Here is a 20430-nt window from a genome sequence, read left to right on the forward strand (position 1 = left end):
TGCTGGAAATAAAACCTGTCCGAAGGATGTTATCCTTTGGATAGAACACCAAGTTTCTACCAAAGTGGCCAATAGCACTATTTGTTTTTTACAGTCATGCAGATAAAAAACAAAGAAAATTTGTCAACTATCAAAAAAAAGAAATTGAGAGTTACAAGCTTCTCTGAGGAAAGCACCCTAAGAGCAGCTTGTTTCCACTTGGAAGGATGCATTCATCCGTCCTCCCCCAGCCTGCTGACCCTCCCCACTGCCCTCCCCTCAGCTCTGGCCTGGGTTCATCTGCCCTATGCCCTACCAGCTGCCCTACAAAGCCTTCTGGGAAGGCAGGTATAACTGAGGGTTGTGTAAGCCCAGGAGGCCACCCTGGACCCTGTCTTAAAGTAGTCTTAAAAATAAAACACTTTTGTGGGGCAGGGGACACAAACCTCATTAACAAAGTTCTTTGGGGCCTCAATAATTATGAAGATAAAGTGAGAGACTTCCCTAAAAGACCTCCTTTTTATGGAGACCAAAAAGTTTAAAAACAATGATATAAAATTTATAATAAATACATTTTTTAACATTTGGGAAGAAAATAGACTCTTTACCTTGTTTCCTTTTTACCCATGACACATAATGACCCGAAGAACTAGACCTTCCCTGGTGTGTTAGCACTGCTTGTAAATCATAGTATCCACAATTATTAGAGCCGATATCTAAAGAAAGACATAAATCATTAACATTAGACAATGTGCTTTCTCAAGTGAGGTAACAATCAAGAATAACTCTAAGGGCTGGTGCGGTGCCTCACGCCTATAATCCTACTACTCTGGGTGGCCGAGACAGGTGGATTGCCTGAGCTCACGGGTTCAAGACCAGCCCGAGCCAGAAAAAAAAAATAGCCAGGCCTGTAGTCCCAGCTACTAAGGAGGCTGAGACAAGAGAATCACTTGAGCCCAAGAGTTTGAGGTTGCTGTGAGCTGTGATCACATAGCACTCTACAGAGGGTGACAAGTGAGACTTTGTCTCAAAAAATAAAAAGAATAACTCACATTACCAAAGTATTACTTCATTAGAATCCAATAAGATATTACTGTCCAATCAGAATTAAGGCTTTGTGATTGATGTTTTAAGAAATATCTCATAGAATGAAAAAAGTGATTTTACTGTATGGCATATTAAGGTAAATGATTCAAGCAGCCTGAATTAAAAAAAAAAAAAAGCATAGTAGAAAAAAGATATGTGGCAAAATAGTCGTTTTACCTTAAAAACCCCACACATACAATAACTCAGTTGAAAGAAAATTTTACTTACCATCAGCAAAAGAAAAGGGTTCATACTTTACTTCTTTCTGGGGACTACTCTTTTTATCACTCTAAGAGAGAAAATAGTTTTAAGTCATGATTTTGGAAATAAAATTTGTATTCTTAGTGTTCAATTTCACAAATATTTATATCTACAATGTAAAGCAAAGAGACAAATTACTAAAATGCCATAACTACAGTTTAACAATATATAATTTTGTTATAGCACAGTAACAGATCCCTTGGATGTTATGACCAACTTCCAACCGTAGGCCATACCAATGAATAGAGAAGTACAGGGGTCCTCAAATTACGGCCCGCGGGCCACATGAGGCAGTGTGATTGTATTTGTTCCCGGTTTGTTTTTTTACTTCAAAATAAGATATGTGCAGTATGCATAGGAATTTGTTCATAGTTTTTTTTTTTTTTTTTAAACTATAGTCAGGCCCTCCAACAGTCTGAGGGACAGTGAACTGGCCCCCTGTTAAAAAAGTTTGAGGACCCCTGAATGGTGCCCTAAGGAAGAAAAGGAAAACTCAATTCCCTGATTTTATCAAAATATTGTCTAACCTCATAGGTGAAAACAAAAAAAATAGCTTAAAAAAATAAAAAGTTAAATCACTGCAATTTATATTAAATCCCATAAGTCCTGGCCACCTGTCAGTTCAGCCCAAATTAACCAAAATATTTATTCAGCAGACTAACTACATTAAGAGAGGCACAATTTCACTGCCTCAATTCATTTCAATGTATAAATATGAAAAAGTTAAACTTGGCAGTGCCCATAGCTCAGCTGGCAAGGTGCCAGCCACATAGACCAAGGGTGGTGGGTTCGAACCCGGCCCGGGCCTGCTAAACAACAATGACAACTGCAACCAAAAACTAGCCGGGCGTTATGGTGGGCACCTGTAGTCCCAGCTACTTGGGAGACTGAGGCAAGAGAATTGCTTAAGCCCAAGAGTTTGAGGTTGCTGCGAGCTGTGATATCATAGCACTCTATCCAGGGCAAGAGTTTGAAACTGTCTCAAAAAAAGAAAAAAAAAGTTAAACTTATCTAGGCATAAGATATAAAGCTCTTAAAAACGATAATGGTAATTAAGACAATGCCAGCAGTTTGAAGATAGCTGGGAAAGCAAGAAGTCAAAGGACTCCACAACAAAAAATGGCAATCACGTTAACCATACTTTTTTATGTAAGATGAAACATCTAGGCTCAGTGCCCGTAGCTCAGTGAGTAAGGGAGCTGGCCACATACACCCCAGCTGGCGGGTTCAAGCCTGGCCTGGGCCTGCCAAACAACAATGACAACTGCAACCAAAAACTAGCCGGGCGTTGTGGCGGGCACCTGTAGTCCCAGCTACTTGGGAGGCTGAGGCAAGAGAATCACTTAAACCCAAGAGTTGGAGGTTACTGTAAGCTGTGATGTCACAGCACTTTACCAAGGGCAACATAGTGAGACTCTGTCTCAAGAAAATAAATAAATAAATAAATAAAAATAAAATTACAAACAGAAAAACAGAGTTCTTTGGAAAGATCAGTAAAATTTACAATCCTTAAGCAAAGGAAAAAAAAGATAAAAATTACCAATATCAGGAATGAAATAAAATAGATCTCACCCTGCAGACGTCTAACAACTACACACAAATAAGCTAAATGAAATGGATCAATTCTACAAAAAGCCAAACTACCAAAACAAGTATGAAACAGATCCTTTCAATAAGCTCTATAACCATGACAGAAATTGAATTTATAATTTTATAACTTCTAATAATGAAATCTCCAGACATAAACTGTTCCAAATGATTCTACCAAATATCTAAAAAAAAAAAAAAAAATTAACACCAATTCTATAATTCTATATAATCTCTTCCAAAAAATAAGAGGGGAAAAATAACCTAATAAATAAATTCAGTATATAAAACTACTACATAAAAATTGGTTATATTTATATACACTAGTTATGAACATCTGAAAATGAAACTAACAATGCATTTACAAAATTAGAAACTACTTTAGCAGTAAATTTAAACAAAGAAGCATAAGACTTGTACACCACCACAATACCTGGCAATTTTTTTTTTCTTTTAAAGAGACACGGTCTCACTCTTGCTCAAGCTGGTCTCGAACTCCTGAGCTCAGACAATCCACCCATCTCGGCCTCCCAGAGTGCTAGGATTATAGGCATGAGCCACCACACCCAGCCAGAAAACTTTTTTTAAAATTAGCTGGGTGAAGTGGGTATTTGCCTATATTCCAGGTACTCGGAAGGCTCAGGCAGGAAGAGCACTTAAGCTCAGGAGTTCAAGGCTGCAGTGAGCTATAAACACACTACTATACTCTAGACCCTATCTCTTTAAAAAAAAAAAAAAAAAAAAAATTATATATATATACATATATATATACACACACACACACTAGGAAAATAATAACACATTGAAAATGCTAGATAAAATTTTATATAAAATGCTTTCATGGGCCGGCGCCTGTGGCTCAACGGAGTAGGGTACCAGCCCCATATGCAGGAGGTGGCTGGTTCAAATCCAGCCCCAGCCAAAAACAAAAAAAAAAAAAAAGTGCTTTCAGAAGATAATATAAAAGGAACATGAGCTACAGATTACAGAGGGAAAGAAAACATTAACTCTACCATAAAGGGCTCACTCATCGTACATAAAGCTCCTATTTCTCATGTAAAATATTCCTAAAACTTTAAAAGCTTGCACCAATATATGTAAGATGTGTGCACGTGCCAATTAGAATATGGCTTCACCTATTTTTACTAGCAAATTAACTATGCAAAGTACTGCTGAGCACCAAGCAGAGATTAGATATTAAGAGCATGAAGTCAGCAATAAGAACCTACTGCATCTGGCTGCTGATTCACTTTTTTATCTTCTAAATCCTTGAATTTTGATCGAAAAGAGACCATTTTCTCCTGAAGTTCTGGTGTACACAGTTCATACACATCCAACATAAGAGGAAATTTAACATCCTATGTGCAAACCAAAAAGAAGAAATATGTATAAACATATTTGTTATTAAAATACCTATCACATGTTTAAAGTAATAATTTCATAATAAAAAATAAAGTTGAAAATAAAGTCTAAGAAAATCACTTGGAAATCTGCAGTTGAAACCTCTTAGTGTATAAACATGCGACAAGTTTTCAAGAATAACTTGAAGGCAGGAAATTTTCAAACATGTTTTTCCATGAAATATTCCACACTCATAGAACTGAGCACAGTGGAAGTAGCAAAATTTACATGACAGAAGAAATATTTCCAAAATACTAGACAAGTTCCTGTGAAAATAATGTATCCCCAAAACGAGTTTACAAATTTTTTTCCCATTTTAAATATAATTTTACACAGAAATAATTGTGCTATATGTGTAAAGTTCAATAATATATTAATAAATATCTAAAGTAAACACTTACAGATATTTAAACTAAATTTAACCTTCCCATATAACACTAAGGATACTGGAAAATGTACTATGAATAAGTAAACATGCAACAAAGGCCGGGCCCAGTGGCTCATGCCTGTAACCCTACCACGCTGGGAGGCCGAGGAGAGTTCAAGGCCAGCCTGAGTGAGAGGGAGCTCTCGCCTCTAAAACCAGCCTGGAGTTGTGGTGGGCACCAGTAGTCCCAGCTACTTGGGAGGTTGAAACAAGAGAATTGCTTGAGCCCAAGAGTTTGAGGTTTCTGTGAGCTGTGACGCCATGAGGGTGACAAAATGAGACTCTGTCTCAAAATAAATAAATAAATATGCAATAGAGCTATAGCACCACACAAACGAATCATTAGGCTGGTTCCTAAATCAAGACATTACAATTTTTTTCTTTTTTTTTTTTTTTTTTTTGAGACAGAGTCTCACTTTGTGACCCTCAGTAGAGTGCTATGGTGTCACAGCTCACAGCAACCTCAAACTGCTGGGCTCAAGCAATTCTCTTGTCTCACTCAGCCTCCCAAGTAGCTGGGACTATAGGTACCCAACACATCGCCCAGGTATTTTTAGAGATGAGGTTGCTCAGGCTGGTCTCGAACTCATGAGCCAAAGCAATCTACCCAGCTCGGCCTCCCGGCATGCTAGGATTACAGACCTGAGCCACCATGCCCACCCCTAAGACATTTCAATTTAAGTACTCTTTGGGCACCAATAATTTAACCCTCTCTCCTTTTACCTAGAAGAAAGGTACCACCTACAACAGAGCAGTGTGTCATAGTGCCTCCTCCCTACCTACTCTCATCCCCAAACCCAAATCAGTATCTTTGAAACTGAGGAGCTGGTCTGGGGCAGTATTTCTGTAGTGTACAAAAGATCCATCAGAACAATTTCTTAATCTTCCAAAATATGTAATACACTAGGCTCCACCCAATACTTAATTAGATGTTTGGGGCTGAAAGGGAGAAGCCAGGTGCCAAGTACAATTAGAAAGTATAACAGGCCAGGTGCAGTGGCTCCTGCCTATAATCCTAGCACTCTGGGAGGCTGAGGCAGGTGGATTGCTTGAGCTCAGGAGTTTAAGACCAGCCTGAGCAACAACAAAACCCCATCTGTACTAAAAATAGGAAAACTAGCTGGGCACTGGGGCAGGCGCCTGTAGTCCCAGCTACTTAGGAAGCTGAGGCATGAAGCATGCCCGAGCCCAGGATTTTGGGGTGGCTGGGAGCTATGATACTACGGCACTCTACCCCAGGTGACAGAGTTAGAGTTGGTCCCCCTCCTCCACAAAAAACAATTCCAACATACATTCTTGCTTAAAAATCACTTGTCTAATGTTTTTAACTCCTCTATACACTTCAAAGAAAGCTTAACTCTCCAAAGGAATAAAGAAACCCCATTATAAGTCAGAGATTGCCTTCAAAGAATTATAAACAAACTGAAGTTCATTACTAACCTTTAAAACTTTGGCATTCACAGACTCCTTCTCCTTATAAAAAAAGCGAACCATCTGAATGGTCAAGTAAGCAGGTAGCCGACTGATCTTGGACTGCAGAGAGAAAAGTGGAAAGAAATCCTTTCACATCCAAATATCACACAATTTATTAAATTCCTTAGTGGTATAAACAAAGACTAAGTAAAACTAGTTAACTGGAAATATCAATGAAATGGAATTCAATTTCAAAAGAACTATACAACTTACAGATTTGATGTACAAAGCATTTCTTTGCAACGTTGGAGACTGTTTGGTGATTTCTTCCTGAAGTCGCTAAAAAAGAACATTAGCAAAAGATCAAACATTAGTTTTGTTTGTTTGTTTGGAGGCAGAGTCTTACTGTGTCAGCCCAGAGCTAGAGTAGTGGCATTACCACAGCTCTCGGCAACCTCAAACTGCTGGGCTCAAGCAATCCTCTTGCCTCCGCCTCCCAAGTAGCTGGGACTACAGGTGTGCACCAACACACTTTGCTAGTTTTTCTATTTTTTATAAAGATGGGGAGTCTCATTCTTTCTCACGCTGTTCTGGAACTCCTGAGCTCAAGCGAACCTCCCACGTTAGCTGCCTAGAGGGCTAGGATTATAGGGATGAGCAATCACACCTGACTCAAACATTAGTTTCAAAGAATTTTTTTCTACAATATAGAATCATACCTCTAATTCCTTAAAAATTAACACAACCTAATAGACAACACACATCAATGGATGCATAGCATTGAGAAGCAATATGAGTAACACAGAAAGACTTTTAGACATTGTTCAATTCTGATAAAGTATCAAATAATTTATACCAGTGTGAACTCCTGAATGTAAATAATGTTTGAAGTCTTCAAGTTATGACCCAAATGATGCTCAGAAAATCTATATTGCATTTTATATAACATAAGAAAGCCTTCTGTCATTCTTGTTTTGGTATTATCAGAATATTCATACTAAAGGAATATTAAGACAATGTAGAAAACTTATTCCTATGCTTTAGGTATAAAAATGTTCCACCAAAAATTATTGTTAAGTTTGAGAAGAGTCATAACACAGAAAACTACTGTTAATCTAATAGATGTGAAATTAAATCTTAACCATCATGATCACTTTTTTTTTTTTTTTTTGAGACACAGTCTCAAGCTGTCCCCCTGGCCTGGGTAGAGTGTTCACAGCAACTTCCTACTCTTGGGCTCAAGGGATCCTCTTGCCTCAGGTTTTTCTATTTTTAGTAGAGACAGGGTCTCAGTCTTGCTCAGGCTGGTCTTGAACTCGTGAACTAAGCAATCCACCCACCTAAGCCTCCCAGAATGCTAGGATTGCAGGTGTGAGCCACTGCGCCCAGCCAACAATCACCTTTCTACTTCTTACAGCCTGTGAGACACTAGAAAAGGTATTTATCCCCTCCAGGCATCACTTCTATTTTTTTTGCAGTTTTTGGCCAGGGCTGGATTTGAACCCACCACCTCCGGCATATGGGGCAGGCACCCTACTCCTTTGAGCCACAGGAATAGCCCCAGGCATCACTTCTAAAAGGTCACAATAGTATCTACTTTGCAGTGCTGTTATTAGAATTACATAAGTTAGTACACGTAGAAAACCTGAGAAACTATTTGGCTATGTTTATAAACTATGACATAAAACTATGTTCAAGAAATAATTTCTACTATTTCTAATGTTGTAAAAAAATATGCCTCTGAAGAAGCTTGGGTTGGTTGGTAGGGACATCTGAGAGCTGATGAATGCCAAATGCTTTGACTGCAGAGTGTGCTGAGGCACCTGAGAGGATTTGCCCAGTGCTGTGATTAAGAAGAGGGGCCCCAAGATCTTGGAAAGACGTAAGAAGAAAAAAAGAAAAGGGGCCTTGGCCATGAGGGGTGAGGGCTGAGACCCAAGGCCGGGCTGTGCAGAGAGCACCAGGAATCCTGCGAAGTCCTGCTTGGTTGCCAGCTTGCCTAGAGGGCCCAAGAACCTCTAACCTCATCAGACACACAGTGGACACATGGTGCCTATCTCGGTGGCACTCTCAATGTGACAGGCAGGGAAGGGTGCCCAGGAGAGAGAAAAGGGGCAGCCTTCACAGAGTAGATGGCTATGGGAGGGCAGTGGATTTGCACTAGGGAAGCCCTTCCCAGATGGGTCTCTCCCAGCTGAGAGCAGGCCACTTTCTTGAGGGGTGTTTTCTTAAAAGTTTGGCCGGTGGGCAGGGGAGACATGTGGGTGCACACTATGTACAGGAGCACACGTTACACAGCAAAACATAGCATTTTTCCCATGATTTTATAAAATTGTGAAGAAAATAATCATCCTGTAGAGTCTCTGCAAAGCATTCAACTCTACACTCTGCAATTAACATTTATACTTCATTTTTTGATGCCATGAAACCCACACATCACAATTTATATGACTGAACTCTGTGGTTAGCTGGTACATGTGTACTTTCAAATGAATTTCTCTAGAAAGTCACTGTGCTCATATCCACATCACCTCACCGTAAACTCTCCACTTAGTATCACAAAGCAAAGAGCATCAGTCTCTCCTTCCTACACGTCTTCATTTACCAATTCTTCCTCTTGCCAGAGTCACCCCAAACTATAGATGAGATCTCTGATAGCAAATCATCTTGCTTATGAATATAATCCCTGCCTCGCCTCAATGCCTCCCAACTCCACCTCCTGCCCAAGCAGGTTCTCTGCACAGAAGACCTACTAGAAGGTCTCCTCCTATTTCACCGACTCTGTGGCACTACTCTCCTTCATAAACCCGTCCTTACTGGTTATGGTAAAAGAGATGCAAAGAGTACAGACAAACTTGTTTTTAATTTCTGCCCTCTGGGCCCTTCTTCAAATATCTAGATGTTACAATGGCTAATTTTTTAAATAAACAATCCCAATTATCAGTGCCTTTGAAATCAGTAGAATCATGCAAACTACAATTTAAAAACTATGAAAAGAGGTGGGTGCAGTGGCTTACGTCTGTAATCCTAATACTCTGGGAGGCCGAGGTGGGAGGATTGCTTGAACTCAGGAGTTTGAGACTAGCAAGAGCAAGACTCTGTCTCTTTCAAAAAAAAAAAAAAAAAAAAAAAGCTGGCTTGGCACCTGTAGCTCAGTGGCTAGGGAGCCAGCCACACACACCAGAGCTGGACGGTTCGAACCCAGCCCAAGACTGCCAAACAACAACTACAACCAAAAAATAGACATTGTCACAGACGCCTGTAGTCCCAGCTCTTGGGAGGCGAAGACAAGAGAATCACTTAAGCCCAAGAGTTGGCGGTTGCTGTAAGCTGTGACGCCAGGGCACTCTACCAAGGGTGACATACTGAAACTATGTCTCAAAAAAAAATAAATATAAAAATAAAAACAGACGGGCATGGTGGTAGGTGCCTATAGACCCAGCAACTTGGGAGGCTGAGGCAAGAAGATCACTTGAGCCCAAGAGACTAAGGTTGCTGTGAGCTATAATGCCATGACACTCTACCCCAAGGTGACAGAGTGAGACTCTGTCTTAATCAATCAATAAAAATAAAAACTATGAAAAGAGAATAGTTCAAACTGATAGCTCCTTTAAGAGATAGGCACAGACCCCAAATCAAACCCAATTAATGAGGTAACACACAAAACTGTTACATTTTATCAATTTGCTCATTAGAAGAGTAGAAGTCTACATTTTATGTGACTGTACTTTCTTTAGTATGGCACTAGACTGAATACTGAGAGAAGCAAGTTCGAGTTTTGGCTCTGCCACACAAATTAAGGTAAATTCTAGGGCCTCAACTGCCAGGGAGCACGATAGCAGAACTCTATACCCTGATTTGCATAGCACAATCCCACTTTATACATCATCAATAATACATTCTCATTTATTTTCCAAAGTGTTCTGGTTTAGATAACGCTATATGATCACCTTTAAATGGTTAAAAGCAGAGACGAAGCAGTCATGGCTTTATGTGAATTCTCTTTTAACTAGAGTCCACATGACTCTCTAGTTACTATCATTTTCATGTAAGAAAACGTAAGCATAGATTAACTCAGCATTTCTTTAGTGCTCTAAGAGGCTCAGCATAAAGCTTTAGCTGCCACTTTTCAGTGTGGCAAGTGCAACAAAGAAATATCCATATTGGTTAGTAAAAAGTCTCCCAATATTTATTAGGCTACACAACCAGGCAAATGCTTTTGTTTATGAAATGAAGTTAGTTAAAGTTTGTTTGATTTCCAACTATACAGTTGATTTTTGTTATTCACAGTAGTTATTTTCTACAAAGTTACCATGAGGACTGATTTAATGAATATTCAACCAGTGCTCCTAGGGGAAATACAGAGTTACGTTCCTACAAACCTCTAGTCACAATATTTCATCAGCTATTCAACACATTCCCTTGTTTTACATGCATCTCTGTTTAAAGTCGCCTTAGTTCATATGCAGTTACAGAGTTAATTCATTAACAAACTTGCAGCCAATTCACGCCCAAATGAAGCTACTCTCATGTGTTTTCCTAACACACAGCACAGCTTTCTTGCATTTAGAAAGAAAAGACAGTACTTCAGTACTATGCTTGGGAATCATTTTAAACAGCAAGGTCACCAAAGAAAGCACAAAAATGAAAAAACGTAGCACTAAAATTACTGCTAAGATGATACTTGTTTGCAGCAGGAGAGGTGTGTAACACCAGACGGCACTGCCTTGTCTGACCACAGCTGCGATCACGTGTCAGGCAGTGCAATCTGTGCTGCTCTACACACGTCTGCAAATGACCACTGAAGCACAGTGAGCACTGATGCTCACTGTGAGGAGGCACATTCATAAATACGCGATTGCAAATCATAACAATTATAATATCCTTACCAATTTAAGTCCTGTAAAAAGATACTTGACTTCCTGATTGATAAAACAGCTAAGTTGAAGTTGATTCTCCTTTCCTTTGGTGACTTCTTCTTCTTCAGATTCTGTGCATTTCATGCTTCATAAAGTCAGATAAGGAATATGCCAACAGATATTCAATCTATTATATAATCCTGAATATAATGTTGTCTTAATGGTATTAAAGTTATTAGTATCATTCACTGATATTTAAAACATTTTCTTTCCCAACAGAGATTCATTTTAACATACTTAAGAAAACTCATTTGACTACCCACAACTCTACAAAAAAGTACTGAACGTGTATGTATTAAAGATAAACTTAAGTAAATTCTAAACAAAATGGAAGCTGGTATTTAGTTTGGTTTCATTACTAAAACGGTCTTAACAACCCAAAGGCACATAAATAGAAATCTAATTTCTAATTTTATTCATCCACGACCTAGAAAAGAATATATAAATCTTGAATTCCCTGAATTCAAGATTTATTAATCTGGCTCGGTGCCTGTGGCTCAAGCAGCTAAGGCGCCAGCCACATACACCTGAGCTGGCAGGTTCCAATCCAGCCCGGGCTCGCCAAACAACAATGACGACTGCAATAAAAAAAAAAAAAATAGCCAGGCGTTGTGGCAGGTGCTGTCATCCCAACTACTTGGAAGGCGGAGGCAGGAGAATCACTTGAGCCAGGAAGTTGGAGGTTGCTGTGAACTATGATAACATAGCACTCTACCCAGGGCGACAGCTTGAGGCTCTGTCTCAAAAAAGAAAAAAAAGTGTTCTTATGAAAAAAAACAATAAGGCCAGGCATGGTGGCTCACGCTTGTAATTCTAGGACTCTGAGAGCGAAGGTGGGTGGACTGCTTGAGTGCAGAAGTTCAAGATCAGCCTAATTAAAAGTGAGACCCCGTCTCTAAAAAGAGCTGGGCGTTGTGGTAGGCTCCAGTAGTCCCAGCTACTTGGAAGGCTGAGGCATGAGGATCACTTGAGCCCAAGAGTTTGAGGTTGCTGTGAGCTATGACGCCACAGCACTCTACCCAAGGAGGTAAAATGAGATTGTCTCAAAACAAAACAAAAACAAAATCCTTCAGTTTATTTAAAATAGTATTAAAAAATTAATATCTTATTTAACCTTCAAAGTCACTCAAATGGGTGTATTCTTCCAAATTCCTATTATATTTTCTAGGTATAAAAACTTCTGAAGAATTTTTCTTCTGGTGTATCCACCACACAAATCAGTCAACTATACACTATGCACACCTTCACTTCCATTAGTAAGTTATGAATACAGTCTATACCAGTGATTTTCTTTTTTTTTTTTTTGAGATAAAGTCTCAATATGTCACCCGCGGTAGAGTGCCGTGGCATCACAGGTTAGAGCAACCTCGAACTCTTGGGCTTAAGCAATTCTCTTGCCTCAGCCTCCTAAGGAGCTGGGACTACAGGCACCCGCCTCAATGCCTGGTTATTTCTTAGTTGCAGTTGTCATTGTCGATTTTAGCTGGCCAGGATGGGTTTGAACCTGCCAGCCTCTGTGTAAGTTGCTGGTGCCCTACCCACTGAGCTACAGGTGTCGCCCAATATACCAATGATTTTCAACCAGTTTGTAGCAGCAAACTGGTGTCCCATGAACATTTTTTAAAATCATTAATGAAATTATTTTCACAAGTAGTTCAAAGCAGTATATTCTTTTTTTAGACATAGGTTCAAATGTGCCATGAGATTAAAAAGGTTGAGAAACACTGGTCTATATAAATCTTGGCTCATAAAGGATACGTAGTTTCAAATTCAACACCAAAGAACTGATCAATTAAACTCTTCTTTTTAGAAGGTGTCACTGCTGATGCAGAAGAAGAATCTGTCTGTAGGAAGAAAAAGAAATACAAATTCCAATTTTATTTTATACAGATATTAATGTATATTTCCTTCTACACAATTCAGTTTAATAACACGTTTAAGCTTTTTACATTAAATTCAAATGTCAAACACAAGCTTTCAAATTTCAACTGCACAGTAAGCATGTAAAGTAGTCAAATCAATACCAAACTATTAAGATGATTATATTTCAAGCTTTTGTGGGGACAGGGGGGTAAACAGAAACCTCAAGGTACATTAAAAGTCTACAATCACAAACATATTTCAATTACCTCTTTCACAGAATCATCTTCTATGGCTTCTAATTTCTGTTGCAATACTCGCATCATTTGTACCCAGCATTCATTAGCATCCTACGATTAAAAAATTACACTGGAAGTAATCCTGCAGTGACAGTCTCTGGTCTATAAAATCCTTCCAAAATAACTGCTGTTTCCATAGAGAAGAAAGCTGTTTTCTTCTTTAAAAATACTAACTCAAATCAGGTATTATTTATATGATTTTCAAAAAAAAAAAAATTACAAACTACTCATTCATCTAACAGATAGTTTCTCATCTGCTACTCATGCTAAACACTGTTCTAGACATAAGGAACACACAGCAGTGAAAATAGAAATTCATTCAGAGAGAAGGGTTATGAGAGAAAATCAGCAGCAGGGGAACAGAAAGTGATCAGGGGAAGGGAAAGGAGCTAACTCAGGAAGGCGGTCAGGGAAGGCTGAAGCCTGAAGTCTCACCTTGCCGTGAGACCTGAGGGATGTCAAGGAACCACCCCTATAATTACCTAACAGTCAAAGGAACAGGAGGAAAGGCCCTGCAGGAAGAGGCCACTTGAAGCGTTTTAGGAAGAGCACGGAAGCCAGGCTGGCTGCAGGGAGGCAGGCAAGGGGAGAACACGGCAGCGATGAGCTCAGAGAGGGAGTCGGCGGCTAGAGGATTTGGGACTAGGGCAGAAAAATCACCAGGGGTTACTGAACAAGGGACCAACATAATCCTACCTACAGTTTAAAGAGGACACTGAGGGCTGTGTGGAGAGACATTGCAGAGGGAAAAAGCAGAAGATGATCAGTTAACAGACTACAGCACGACCCTGGGCAAGAGATAATGGTGGTATGAACTGGAACAGAGTGCTATCTGTATTTCCAAGTATGTTCCAGTAAGTACGTTAAGTATAGAAAGCCTAGTTTTACTGACAAAAACATCTTGCCCTGATTACCTGCTGAAGATACTGTCCTTGTTCACCTTTCTCCGCAAACTGTGGGAAAGCCATGTGCAAAAACTGCAGTAGAATGATGGGAGGGATACTAGAAGAAGTTTTATCCATGGAATCAAACAAATCTCTAAGGGCTTAAACACAAAAAGATTGCCTCAGTAAAACAATGACATACTTAATACCTGCTACTATAAATTAATTCTTAATATGAATAAAAATCCTGCTTAACTATTTTTAAATATATTTATCCTTTTGCAATTATTGGACTCCTTAATGAGAGAAAAATATTCATTTTTAAATCTTAAGAACTCACCACAAAACTTTATAATGCAATCACTAGCTATGAACAACTTCTGAGCTTAACTCTCCCTCCTTCCCCTTGTCAGCCTTTGTCTTCCCAAACAAAGCAAGAGGGCATTACTTCAACACAGAACACCCCTCTGTCTAGGAATCAAGCAGGCATTAAGTTACTGTTCTGCCACTCTCAGGCCATCAGGTCACCACTCCCAGCTTAACTCCCTCTAAAGCTGGTTCCCGTCTACTGAACTGGATACCAAAATCCGGCAGCTTAAACACAGTTCCTGCCTCTATGGAACGGCTAAGACCCAAAACAGATGTGCCTTCTTCAAAACCTTCCCCATATTTATCCCCTCCCACCAGCTAATACTCTCACGCAAATACTCCAGTTATCACACCCTGCCCGTCCTTTATGTACTGAAAAACTTATCCCAACTTGTTTTGCTTTGTTAATAACCAAAATGTGAAATGTCATCTGTCCTTATAATATAGACTCAACCCAGAAAATCCTGCAGCGGCTCAGCAAAAAGCAAGGCTCAAGAAAATGTTCCTGAACAACAAAACTAAATATAAGGTTTAAAAAGTATTTTGGAGGAAAGGCTGAAATTTAGGCATCACAACCAAGTTAATTGTTTATAAAATAAAAGCCTAAATTTTAATACTTTAATTTTAATACTTTAAGATACATAAAAACAAACACCACCAACAACAAAAAAACCCAGATGATTTAAGATTTAGTATCAAGTACTTATTTCATTAGCTTGAAAGAAAAAAACCAAGAAACAAAATCTAGATTAAAAAGGACTAATGAGATGTGATAACAACTAAATTCAGTATCGGATCCTACAACTGAATCCTGAAGAAAAAGAATTTTTTAATAACCAATACTGGGGCTGGGCATGGTAACTCATGCCTTTAATCCCAGCACTTTGGGACGCCAAGGCTATGGATATGAATTATATGTCAATAAAGCTGTTAGGAAGGAAAAAAAAAAAAAAGCATAGCTATAAAACTCCTATCAACCTAGCCCAACAATTTTATAGTATTCATTTGTAAAAATGTCTGAAATTGGGTAAGGGAAATATGATCTCGTGCAATGAAACAAATTATTTCTAACCTTTAAGATTTCTGTTTCTCCTCACGCAGATTTCTTCATACTAAAATCCACTAATACTCTCTTCTAAAATGATCACATCAACTATGATAATATCTGTCTCTTGCTATCCCCAAAGTAATTCCCAAAGAGACATTATACCACAGAAACTGAAACCAAAATCATAATTTAATCTCCCACATCCAAAGATTATTTTTCAAAAAGGACAGGCATTACTGGTTTATAATTTTGATCATAGGTTTCAAGCTGTTTAATATTAAGTATAAAGTATACTCCAATCTTAAGATGTCTTACAAAATACATTTTATAAATAAAAAAAGTACCAAATTGTGAATGAAAAATAAAATGTATGCCCCCTACTAAACAATGGTATATTTAACATACTGACCTGCAGTAATATACTGGGCTGAAGACATTTCCCCTGAAGCTCGCAAGGCACCTGCATACCTAGAACAATAAAGCAAATTTATTTTACTTATTTTATTCTTTTCTATTCTATTTTATTCTGAGACAGAGTCTCACTACGTCGCCCTGGGTGGAGTGCTGTGGCCATCACAGCTTACAGTAACCTCAAACTCTTGGGCTTAAGTGATTCTCTTGCTTCAGCCTCCCAAGTAGCTGGGACTACAGGTGCCTGCCATAACACCCAGCTATTTTTTGTTATTGTTGTCATTGTTGTTTAGCAGGCCTGGGCCGGGTTCGAATCTGCCAGCCCTGATGTAGGAGCAACGGGCGAAGAGCCCATAAAGCAAACATAAATAACAGAAGAAACCAGTTAAAAGGACTTATTATGATACCCTCCACAGAAAGTTTCTGAGATTATTACCATCTTACTATTTTTTTCCCTATTCTTTTTTTTTTTTTTATTAAATCATAGCTGTGTACATTAGTATGATCATGGGGCACCATACACTTGGTTCATAGACCGTCTGACACATTTTCGTCACGCTAGTCAACATAGCTTTCGTGGCATTTTCTTAGTTATTTTGCTAAGACCTTTACATTCCACATTTACTAGGATTCACATATACCCTTGTAAGATGCACCGCAGGTGTAATCCCATTAATCCCCCTCCCTCCACCTACCTCTCCCCTCCCTCCCCTCCCTTTCCCCCTTCCCCCTATTCTTAGGTTGTAACTGGGTTATAGCTTTCATGTGGAGGTCCTACATTAGTTTCATAATAAGGGTGAGTACATTGGGTACTTTTTCTTCCATTCTTGAGACACTTTACTAAGAAGAGTATGTTCCAGCTCCATCCATGTAAACATGAAAGAGGTAAAGTCTCCATCTTTCTTTAAGGCTGCATAATATTCCATGGTGTACTCTTCTGGTCTTGCTCCTCTAAGCATTTTATGGGGGGGGGGAATGCTAAAAAGGGAGTTTAGACAAAATCTACTTCAGGTTCTTTCCCCTCGTCTAACTCATATAAAACAAACATTTCCTGAAAATAGTGCAAAACAAAAATGTCTATTAATTACAATGAAAAGAAAACAATCTCAGAAATAATTAGGAAGAAATAAGCATTAGATCGAAAACAAATAAAAAATCATACACTTAAGGCTTGGCGCCTGTGGCTCAAGCGGCTAAGGCGCCAGCCATATACACCTGAGCTGGCGGGTTCAAATCCGGCCTGGGCCCACCAAACAACAATAACGGCTGCAACCAAAAAATAGGAGGCGTTGTGGGCAGGCGCCTATAATCCCAGCTACTTGGGAGGCGGAGGCAGGAGAATCCCTTGAACCCAGGAGTTGGAGGCTGCTGTGAGCTGTGATGCCAGGGCCCTCTACCCAGGGAGACAGCTTGAGGAGAGCAACTGTTCCCTTAGTGTCTCACTTCTTGTGTGCTTCTCATAATATGAGCATCTCCATCTCACTGTACTGAGTGAAATTTAGTGTTTAAAAGGTATGTATTTTCATATTGTGTGGTTTTCAAGTACAAGCTAACCGCTTCAACTGGTGCTCAATGAAAGAAAAACAGCATTCTAATAACTGCTAACAGAAAAACCAGTTATGTTGTACATATCAAGAGACCAGGGCTCAATACAACACAAATCTCCAATACAACACAAAATATGGTCATGTAATACTGTCTTTATGAGTAATTTATAGAATTTAACAGCGATTTTTATTCCACATAATTTTTACTCTAGGTTGTAAATGAAGAACCTAACTCCAGCCTTATGCTGACATTCCACCATCAGGCAGCTTCAAGCCAACTAGACTTTATCTGTAGCCACAGCTCTTTGCCCTCACTGCCTCTTATGCTAATCCAGCCTATTTCTCTTGAGTGAACAGACTTACCTTCTACTCTTTATGTTTAAACACCTCACTCTCTAGAACCTACCACATAAAAGTTCTCCTAAATATCTGTATGATCCTCAGCATTTCAGGATGGGATTTTTCTCTGTTCTTTTCATTCCTATTTTATCAGTAGTGCCATCTTACCAAAGACATAACACCCCATCTCATCTTAATTCACTTATATTAGTAAGTACAATTTTCTCTCGAGAAAATTTAGAATTCAAAAATATTTCTTTTGCCTTCAAGAAAATAGAATCACACAAGATTAAATCTCCCCCACTTGGGCGGCGCCTGTGGCTCAACGTGTAGGGCGCCGGTCCCATATGCCGGAGGTGGCGGGTTCAAGCCCAGCCCCGGCCAAAAAAAAAAAAAAAAAAAAAATCTCCCCCACTTACACAAACTCTTTCTAAAACATGAAAGAGTACTCTCCTTGGAATAAAAACTTAAATCTAAAAAGCATCCCAGAAGCAAAAGTAAAGAGGAAATCTTAGAAGACAAAGACAGCTCAGCTAGCAGCTTCTCGGGGTGCTGCCCACAAAGCCGCCCCTGCCAGGTGCTCATGTGGATGCTGTGCGATTAGGACAGAAGAGAATACAGTATAAAAGGACCAAACAAGAAAAACACTTCACCGCCTCAGAGACATCCAAAAATTAATAACAAGCTTACAAAAAACAACAGGTGGTCACAGTAAATAAGTAGCAGATATATGAACAAAGTAGACATGAATCAGTGAAATGTAAGTTAGAACTGAGCACAGCTCATAAAAATTTAGTGCGAATACATGAAAAGCATCTAGAAATTCTAATATTTATAAGAAACTTATCATAAGGAAAAGCAATTATCTAAAGAAATAATAGCCAAGACTGTCCCAGAGTTTAAGACAAGAGTCTTCAGACTAAAGTGTTCACTGAGCACTAAATCATACAAAAAAGAAAACCCACACTTAGACTCTTAAAAAACACAGTAAGATTCTACCAGGCAATTTTTGTAAGCTGGAATAAAAATGAAAAACATATTAAAGAACAAAATAATAGTAATCTTAGCTACCCAGAATCCTGAGGATAACACAAATGTCAGCACTCTGCTCACAATCTGCCAGTATTCCCCTGTGCCCTCAAAACAAAGTCCACACACCATAAAAATGACTCCACGATCTCTGGCTGGCCCCTGCTAACCTCCCACGTACCACATCTCCATAGCACCCTGCTCCGAGCAGCGCTCCAGTCTCACTGAGTCTGTTGGCTTCACTCTCCTCCTCTAGTCCACTCTCACACTTCCTCTACCTTTCACCCAGGCTGTGTTAATACCTACCCCACAGACAGACCAATTCCTAAGTCTTCTCCAAGCTCTCCCTTAGACACATGTTTTGTAGGCACCCCCTTAAATATTCCACAGCATCCTGTATTTTCCATCAAGGCAGATTCATGAAACAGTATGCATTTACTTCACAGTCTTTCTCTTAAGACTAAAAGTGTCTTAAAGATAGATATTGTGTCTTGTCTGATTAAATATTCACACCCAAAAGAATAAGGCCCAGAACACCTACTTCCAACACAAGATTAATCACAATGTCACAGACCTTCTTTTGTAATTCTTAAAAAACAAGACAGTAGGCTGGGTGCCTGTAGCTCAGTGGCTAGGGCACCAGCCACATACACTGGGGCTAGAGGGTTCGAACTCAGCCCTGGGATAGTCTTGGCCATTATTCCTTTAGATATTGCTTTTCCTTTGTGATAAGTTTCTTATAACAAAAAAAAAATAGCTGGGTGTTGTGGTGGGCGCCTGTAGTCCCAGCTACTTGGGAGTCTGAGGCAAGAGAATCACTTAAGCCCAAGAGTTTGAGGTTACTGTGAGCTATGATGTCACCGCATGCTACTGAGGGCGACATAAGATTCTGTCTCAAAAAAAAAAAAAAAAGTAGTAAGTCTTTGTGACCTAGAATTATACAATGGTTTCTTACATATGACACAAAAAGTACAGGTGATAAAAGAAAAAATTAAAACTACATCAAAATTAAAAACTTTTATGTTACAGACATATCATCAATAAAGTAAACAGGCCAAATACCATGGCTCACACCAGTAACCCCAGCACTTTGGGAAGCCAAGCCAGGAGGATTACTTGAGACCAGGACTTTGAGACCAGCCTGGGTAACAAAGTAAGACCCTGTCTGTACACAAAAAATTTAAAAATTAGCAGGGCATGATGGCACATACCTATAGGCCCAGCTACTTGGGAGGCTGAGGCAGAAGGCTTCAATGAGCCAGAGAATATGAGTTTATACAGTAGGCCACTGTGCTCCAGCCTAGGTAGAAGAGTTGAGAACCTGGTCTCTATTTGAAAAATAATTAAATAAGCTCACAGAATGGAAGATCTGCAAATTATTCAAATTATCCATCCCATAAGGAACTTGTATCCAGAACAAATAAAAAACAACAAAATAACGAGGACAAATAACCCATCTAACGTACAAGTAAAGAATTTAAGCATATAGCACAAGACTATGAGGAAAGGGCCAAGGAAGGGGAAGGGAGGGGGGAGGTTAGGGTGGAGGGAGGGTAATGGGTGGGGTCACA

General features: G+C 39.3%; 1 protein-coding gene and 1 non-coding gene across 7 annotated transcripts in view; one reads left to right on the plus strand and one right to left on the minus strand.

The window, feature by feature from the left end:
- The window catches only part of USP14 (ubiquitin specific peptidase 14), a 65057-nt gene that overhangs the window by 2930 nt on the left and 41697 nt on the right, over positions 1-20430 (minus strand). For 5 of the 6 annotated variants that reach the window (XM_053571394.1, XM_053571393.1, XM_053571392.1 and 2 more), the window contains 10 exons: positions 15943-16001; positions 14147-14277; positions 13203-13283; positions 12832-12917; positions 11044-11158; positions 6428-6493; positions 6182-6274; positions 4143-4271; positions 1294-1354; positions 588-695 (listed from right to left, as the gene is read on the minus strand). In XM_053571394.1, the coding sequence (XP_053427369.1) occupies positions 588-695; positions 1294-1354; positions 4143-4271; positions 6182-6274; positions 6428-6493; positions 11044-11158; positions 12832-12917; positions 13203-13283; positions 14147-14277; positions 15943-16001 (929 nt within the window). Of the gene's footprint in view, positions 1-587; positions 696-1285; positions 1355-4142; positions 4272-6181; positions 6275-6427; positions 6494-11043; positions 11159-12831; positions 12918-13202; positions 13284-14146; positions 14278-15942; positions 16002-20430 lie in introns of those variants that run through there. The other variant, XM_053571395.1, reaches the window with a different exon arrangement.
- Positions 7884-7965, plus strand: LOC128572197 (small nucleolar RNA SNORD74). Its single transcript, XR_008376105.1, has one exon. It is a non-coding gene; the product is annotated as a small nucleolar RNA SNORD74 (small nucleolar RNA).

The sequence above is a fragment of the Nycticebus coucang genome, chromosome 19 (assembly GCF_027406575.1).
Source record: "Nycticebus coucang isolate mNycCou1 chromosome 19, mNycCou1.pri, whole genome shotgun sequence".
Taxonomy (NCBI): Eukaryota; Metazoa; Chordata; class Mammalia; order Primates; family Lorisidae; genus Nycticebus; species Nycticebus coucang.